The sequence below is a fragment of the Canis lupus genome, chromosome 17 (assembly GCF_003254725.2).
Source record: "Canis lupus dingo isolate Sandy chromosome 17, ASM325472v2, whole genome shotgun sequence".
In the NCBI taxonomy this organism is placed as follows: Eukaryota; Metazoa; Chordata; class Mammalia; order Carnivora; family Canidae; genus Canis; species Canis lupus.
In genome coordinates, this window is record NC_064259.1 from 42,264,867 (window position 1) to 42,272,741 (window position 7,875).

Genomic DNA, 7,875 nt, shown 5'->3' on the forward strand with positions numbered 1-7,875 from the left:
CTCTCTCTCTCTAAAGAGATTTATTTTAAAGAATTGGCTCAGATGATTATGTGGCAACGTTGGCAAATGTAAAATCTGCAGAATAGACTAGCAGGAGACCCAGAAAAGAGTGTTGTAAATCTGAAGGTTGGTAGTCTGAAGATCTAGTTAAGAGCTGATACAACTCAAGTCTGAAAGCTATCTGCTGCAGAAGTCCCTCTTGCTGAGGGCGGAGGGGCAGTCTCTTTTTAATTTAGGCTTTCAACTGAATGAATGTGTTCCGCCCACATTATGAAGGGGAATCTGCTTTACTCTGTCTACCAATTTAAATGTTAACCTCACCCAAAAACACACTAATGGAAACATTCAGAATAATGTTTGACTATATATGGGGGCACCATGGTCCAGCCAGGTTGACTTGTAAAACAAACCATTGTAAGAGTTAAAAGGTCTCCTCTATAATCCTTAAGTACAAACTATATGATAGTTTACTAATACTGTGGAGAAAGTTACTTTGCCTGTAAAATGAGGGAAGTCCTACTTCTTTTGATAGCATTGTTGTAAAATAAAAAAGGCGGTAACAAATATAAATGTTCTTACCATAGCATCTGGTATTTGTTGGTATTTAATAAATAATACTCATAATTTATTAATAACTTTGCATGTTTGCCCTTTGCCTGAATGAACTTTTCTTGCCCTTTCTTTTCTGGAATAAAGCCTAGATCTTAAGTCCTTTAATTAGTCTTTGAACTTTCTCAATTTCTATCTTTCCTGTACAATGAAATGAATTTCCAAATAATAAATGCATTGGATTTCTATTTCTAATTTTCTACCTTAAATTAATATACTTCTGTCTCCTAACTTGACCTAAAGGGGCCCTGATCTAGTTAGACATGTTAATCTTTGAATGTAGCTCGGTTGATCCTAAATTTCCAGATTAAAACAGAGAAAGCTAAATTACCTAGGTTAAAAAAATACATTTCACCACATAACTTATATGTGCTATTTGCAGGAAAACGAGCAATGAGATACTTCTAACAATCCAAATATCTAAACCTATAAGGACAGTGCATGTGGGGGAGAAAAAAGACATTTACTCTATAGCAATGAGTTCAGATTCACAATTGTGAAAATGGATGCCCATTTGGGAGCAATTAATAAAAGATGTCCCTAAACTCTGAATTACTACAACGTTTCTGACCTATTTACAACAAAAATAAATCTTCTGACGAATTTCAAGTTTTCTTTCTTTTTTAAAAAAAAATTATGTATTTATTCATGAGAGACACACAGAGAGAGAGAGAGAGGCAGGGACACAGGCAGAGGGAGAAGCAGGCTCCACGCAGGGAGCCCGACCTGGGACTCCATCCCAGGTCTCCAGCATCACACCCTGGGCTGAAGGCGGCGCTAAACCGCTGAGCCCCCCCCCGGGCTGCCCGTTTGAAGTTTTCTGGGTCTGAAGGCTCCAGGAGTCTGGCTCCTTTTTTTCTCTTTTGCCTTTGGCAATATTGGCAATTTAGATATTCAGTTGGCCTGCCTACGTAAGCGAAATCCACATTTATACCCCGAAGTTCCAACCCCAGCTTAGACCAACACATTACTCCTCTGCAGAGCATAATGAATATGGCCTTATTCCTGTGACAGTACAATAAGGATAAAGAAAAACCAACTCAATTCATTATCTTAACACAAATAAAAATCCCCACCTGAATTATTATTTTCTCATTAACCTCACTTAATGAACCTCACTATGAATCATTTTAAATCCATCTTATCTCTAGTTTCCCTTTGCTCTGTTCCCATATATATTCAACTTGCTAAGATCTCTAGATTTGCTATGACTCTTAAGTTTTTCCTCTTAATCTAATACTAGTCTCCACTGACTTCACCAAGCACTTATTACTTACTATATATCCCAACAAGCATGACTTTTTCCACTCATATCCTCAACTCCTACACCAATGTTAGCCATATTCCTCTGCTAATAGCAAGGTTTTCAGACAGATTGAACTCTTAATCATATTCTGGATTTCCTGTTAATTCACTATGAATTCAAAAAGTGGATTTGGTCTTCATCTTAGCAGGGGAACTGATCTTTTAGCTTCACATTGTCTTTGACACTTTTTTTTTTTTGAACAGTGATCTTTAAATTACAGACTTCTCTAGGCTGCTGTGAGCACAGAACATGCCCTCAAATTATAAGTCTATTTGTGCTGGTTGGCAAGTGCATTTATTAGCATTAATGCATCTATTATTTTTAATTAATTCTTAGAACTTCTCTTTTACCAATAGTAAAATCATCAGCTGCAATTTGCAAATGAAAATGATCACAGTGTTTCTCGTGTCCCATATAACAGTGCCTCTCATTATCTAACCCAGAAAAGCACTTATTATTTACTCTTATTTTAGTCCCTTTTTTTCTTGTTATCTGTTTGCCTAACAACCTGTGGAACTCTTAACAATGTGACAAAAGTTTCCTAATTGCTCTTTCCACCCCATACTGATATCAGAGTGGATTCTGACCTTCTCTATTCTTTTTCTAGCTTATTTCTGTACTGCTAGAACAACAAAACACATTTTTGAGAGCAACAACAACAGCAACAACAAAAAAAAAAACCACAAAAAACCCTGCCTTTGGAACTCATAGTAGTTTTGTGTACAAGACCAGAGAGAGGCAATATCTTTAAACCTCCACTATCTAGATCATTTCAGATCATAAGTGATTATAATATTTTTATTCAGTGTAATTCTGTATATTTATTTTAAAAGTGATTAAATTTTGAATGTAATTTTAATATTTTAAATGCACTTACAATTACAAAAACATGCTCCTTGGAATAAACTGGGTAAGCATTATAGGCTATACATAGTCTTAAACACAAAACCACATCATAACCAGGACTATCTTGTTCACATGAAAAATTAAATAAAAATAATGTGGAAAATACTAAGTACTTTGCATTTTATTTTCCTTAGTATTTATATTTAAAAAAAACACATTAGCCTATATTTCATTCAATCTTGTAGTAGTCTCAGAGGACATTTATAATAACGATTGTTTTATACTGAATACACAATTTCTCAAAACTTTCCAGTGACTTCATCAAAATCAATAGATAATTAGATAGAATTAAAGCCAAATTCCACTGATTTCTGCTACAGCAAATGCTCCTGTAACAATAAGATATCATGTCCAATAACTAAGATTCCAAAATTAATTCAATCAATACATATACTGAATGTCCTCTTTGTAAGTCAGATTTTAAATGAAAGGAAAGGATATGATAAATATATGTCAATAATCACATTGAAAAAAATAAAACCGATGCTTAATACAGGAAAGTGAATCATGATCAAAATATATTAGTTCTAGTGAGAACAAACATGGAAAAAGCAAAGAACCAGGAATAAAGAAAAGAGAGTAAGCATTTACACAGTACAGCTCATGTTCCAAATGTAGTTTATGTTATGTGATTTATTATCTTAATTGATCAGTTTCCTCCATGCTGATGGGGTAAGCAAGTTTCCAATTACATTTACAGATAAGGAATGGGCCTAGGTCATTTAAGAAGTTACCCAGAATCACACACTATGGGAAAACCAGTGCTAAACTTGCAATTGGCTCTATTTTTTTTTTTTATCAAAGTCATTTTCTCTTGATGTATGGGAATATGGATAACAAAGAAATGAGCTGACTGGTGCAATCATCTAATACTTTAAAGAAGTAGGAAGCCTTCATAAACAAAGATGATAGGAAGAATAGGAAGTTTTTTGTATCTAAAAAGAATTTAATATGCATTACTTTTGGTTCACAAACTGGCTCCCACACATAGAGGGCTAAGAGAGATCAAAGAAAGAGATAGGGTCCGTGGTCTCTCGCGCGGGACGGAGGGGCTGGCAGGAGTGGCGCTTTCTCAGCACTAGACCTGGACTCCGACCCGGCGCCAGAGTACAGTCGTTTTGAATCAAAGATACATGACTTGCGAGAACAAATGATGAACAGCAGCATGAGCTCTGGGTCTGGATCCCTCCGAACAAGTGAGAAGAGGTCTTTGTATGTCAGGGCCCTGTTTGATTATGATCGAACTCGGGACAGCTGCCTGCCAAGCCAGGGGCTCAGCTTCTCCTATGGTGACATTCTGCATGTCATTAATGCATCTGATGATGAGTGGTGGCAGGCAAGATTGGTGACCCCACATGGAGAAAGTGAGCAAATCGGTGTGATCCCCAGTAAAAAGAGGGTGGAAAAGAAAGAAAGAGCTCGATTGAAAACCGTGAAGTTCCATGCCAGGACGGGGATGATGGAGTCTAACAGGTCGATCAAAACTGAAACGTAAAAAGAGTTTCCGCCTCTCTCGAAAGTTTCCATTTTACAAGAGCAAAGAAAACATGGCCCAGGAGAGCAGCATACAGGAACAGGGAGTGACATCCAACACCAGTGACAGCGAAAGCAGTTCCAAAGGACAAGAGGATGCAATTTTGTCATATGAGCCAGTGACACGGCAAGAAATTCACTATGCAAGACCTGTGATCATCCTGGGCCCAATGAAGGACAGAGTCAACGATGACCTGATATCCGAGTTCCCACATAAATTTGGATCCTGTGTGCCGCATACCACTCGGCCTCGACGTGATAATGAGGTGGATGGACAAGACTACCACTTTGTGGTCTCCCGAGAACAAATGGAGAAGGATATTCAGGACAACAAGTTCATCGAAGCAGGCCAATTTAATGATAATCTCTATGGGACCAGCATCCAGTCAGTGCGGGCAGTTGCAGAGAGGGGCAAGCACTGTATCTTAGATGTTTCTGGCAATGCTATCAAGAGGCTGCAGCAAGTACAACTTTACCCCATAGCCATTTTCATCAAGCCCAAATCCATTGAAGCATTTATGGAAATGAACCGACGGCAGACATACGAACAAGCAAATAAGATCTATGACAAAGCTATGAAACTGGAGCAGGAGTTTGGAGAATACTTCACAGCCATTGTACAGGGTGACTCACTGGAAGAGATTTACAACAAGATCAAACAAATCATCGAGGACCAGTCTGGGCACTACATTTGGGTCCCATCCCCTGAAAAACTCTGAAGAATCCCCACCAAGCACTCTTGTGAACAGAAGACATCAAGTCCCTCTTCCCTCCTCCCTCTTCAGTCCTGTCCCCACCAGGAGAACAAATGACTACTGTTCTTGTCCCCTTTTTTAGATATGTCCCAAAAATTGAGTTTTCTAGTCCTAAAAAAAAAAAAAAAAAAAAAAAAAAAAAAAACAAAGAAAGAGATAGATCACTCCAGATTCATAGGTGGCAGGTTTCATAAGCAAGGGGATGTACAAATGTGGTTCATCTTGGGCTGTCACAAGATAAGTAGAACTTTGCACCTGCCCACCTGAATCTTAAAAATGTACATCAAAATTAAAAGCTCTCATTCTCAGATCCACAGTCATCCATTTAATCTTTGCTTTCTCCTTTCTCTCTTTACTCAACAATTACATTATTATGCCTAGTTAAACATCAGATAAAAATAACTAAATCTGAGCATTAAATGAGTCCCTCCACATAGCAGGCAATGTGCCAGGTGCCTTAAAAAATACATCTCATTAAATTTTTGCTGGGACACTGTGAGTTATACCATGTCATCCCTGAGTCAGGGTAAAAGAAATCTAAATAGTAAAGACAAATCTCCCCTCCTGAAGTAAGGAAATAAACCAGGTGATGATCTTCTCCCATGGAACTATTTGGTTCCCTGAGAGTATGGTAGTATATCAGTACTAATCACCACTGCCAGAAAATTAAACACCTAGCAAATCCTGGTCAACTTTAGAGAGTTAAGGAAAAGCCTTCATTCCTGCTATCATGGCCACTTTGTCCATTAGCTAATTCAGTCATCCTGGGGATGCTGGAAAAGGAGCCTGAGATAAATCCACCAAGTCATCAAATGCTTTGTCCACAATGTAAGGCTTTTGATAAGTGTTACATGTGGGTCATGTATAGCCTCATGTTCCACATCATATTGAGATGTCCATTTACATGGTTTCCTCACTTTTTGATAAGGCAAGTTCTCCATTTTTTGTTCCAATTCCTTGACCATTTAAAGTGTTAGATACTTTTCTTTTATCACAGTAGATTCAACATTAAAAAAATATCAATTGTACCAGGAAGAATGGACAAGAAGTTATTCTGCTCACTGGACAAATTTCCTTTATCCGTTGCCTGTAAGTAAAGTTCACTTCTAAGTTAGACTCTGATGTCACTTTAATCAAACTGAAATTGGTTCCAATACATTATAAAATATCATCCCTAAACTAGGTTTATTTTGTTGATTTTTTTTAACCTTAGTTAACTAGTAACTAAGGGACAATTCCCCTGAGGCCAAATTTTTTAAAACATTTTCCTTTTTAAAAACATTTTCTTAAAGATCACAATGCTTACATCACCAGTTTATATTAAGACACTTTGGTTTCTGTATCAACATCGTAACTATTTGGGGGAGTGGAGAAAGCTTAGTGGTATAATAATACATCCAAATTTATTATCTTGTGACTCATCTGTCTACTAATCTCCTTTTAATAGGCCATTATTTCATCTGGATTTGCATTAACTTACCTTACACACAGATAGAAGCTCATCTGCTTGAATGAACATGGATTCTGGTATACACACACATAAACACACATATAACTTCTAATTCAAATTTAGCTAAAATATATACTCCTTCCTCCTTCAGAAAACACACTAAAATCCACTTCTGTACACACAATTTCCAGGTTTTAGTTAGTTGCTATAGTTCATTTCCTGAGTGATCCTTTCCTTTTTGGGATATATCCTTTATATACCAGTGTGGGAGAGACTAGGATGCAAGTGTAATTACAGATAGAGTGGCACCACATAACAGGGAAATGAGGGATATCTTTAAGTATCTACTATTAGGGCATTCATTCAGGTTACGGGACTATAGTATTTTTAGCAGAAAATGCTCAGAAAAGGAAGAGGGAACTTATTCATATGGGAAGAGAATGACAGAAGAGGATTTTTAGACATTAGGGATCCCCAGATCTTCATACATAACACAATTTCAACACTTCAGGTGCTAGTCCTTCCTTCTTTATTTGCATTAATAATTCTTCACAGAAAGACCAGAAAAAGTTGAGAATATAGCTGACAATTCAATTAAACTACCTGCAGAAACAAATTGCAAATCTGATTTATGGCCATATCAACTGTCCAGTTGTAAGAAGATAGTTGTATCAAAATACTTTCATACATATTCCTTGAGTTTCAGTTTGTAGTTGGAATTTAGTGATTTTATCTGGACTATTCTTTTATTTTAAATTTCCTCAGGCATTCAGTCATGACTACCCTACTATGTGGCCTTTGTATTCTTGCTTATCACACTAATAGGGGCAGCAGTTGTGCAGTAGTCAAGAGCAGCTTCTTCCACAGAATAACTTAATTGTGTTCCCCTTAAACATCATGGACTGTGAGCCCTGTGTCAGACTATGAACATAGTTTTCTATCCTATTATAAACTGATTTATTTCAGTCTCTATTGAATAGATTTAATTCTCTATTTTGAAGTTATTTATCACTTAGAATTCCTTAGTTGTAATCAAGATGGTCTGACTGTAGTTACATAATCAGAAGTGTAATTGTTAGAAAGGATCAATCCAAGCAATCAGACTTGGAAATCAATAGTCATCAATCAAATTCAGATGTGTTTGGTTCTGATACAGTTGTGTAATAAGAGTAGCAATGTGGGGATTTAGCTGCAAGAACTGAATGAGCTCCAAATATTTAGGTGACTTTATTCATCGCCTTATTCATATTCAGTCTTCAGACAATGAAGGTTTGTGTATCTTAGATTTCAGATTTATTCTTTGTTGAGGATAGGAA

The 7,875-nt window shown here is 36.8% G+C and overlaps 1 protein-coding gene across 1 annotated transcript; it reads left to right on the plus strand.

The window, feature by feature from the left end:
* The first annotated feature begins 3,849 nt into the window (after window positions 1–3,849).
* On the plus strand, window positions 3,850–5,217 carry LOC112664292 (disks large homolog 3-like). The gene is given in 2 exon segments (XM_035700506.2): window positions 3,850–4,307; window positions 4,309–5,217. Coding segments are annotated over 2 exon segments (1,101 nt in total). The 5' UTR covers window positions 3,850–3,971; the 3' UTR covers window positions 5,074–5,217.
* Window positions 5,218–7,875: the final 2,658 nt, after the last annotated feature.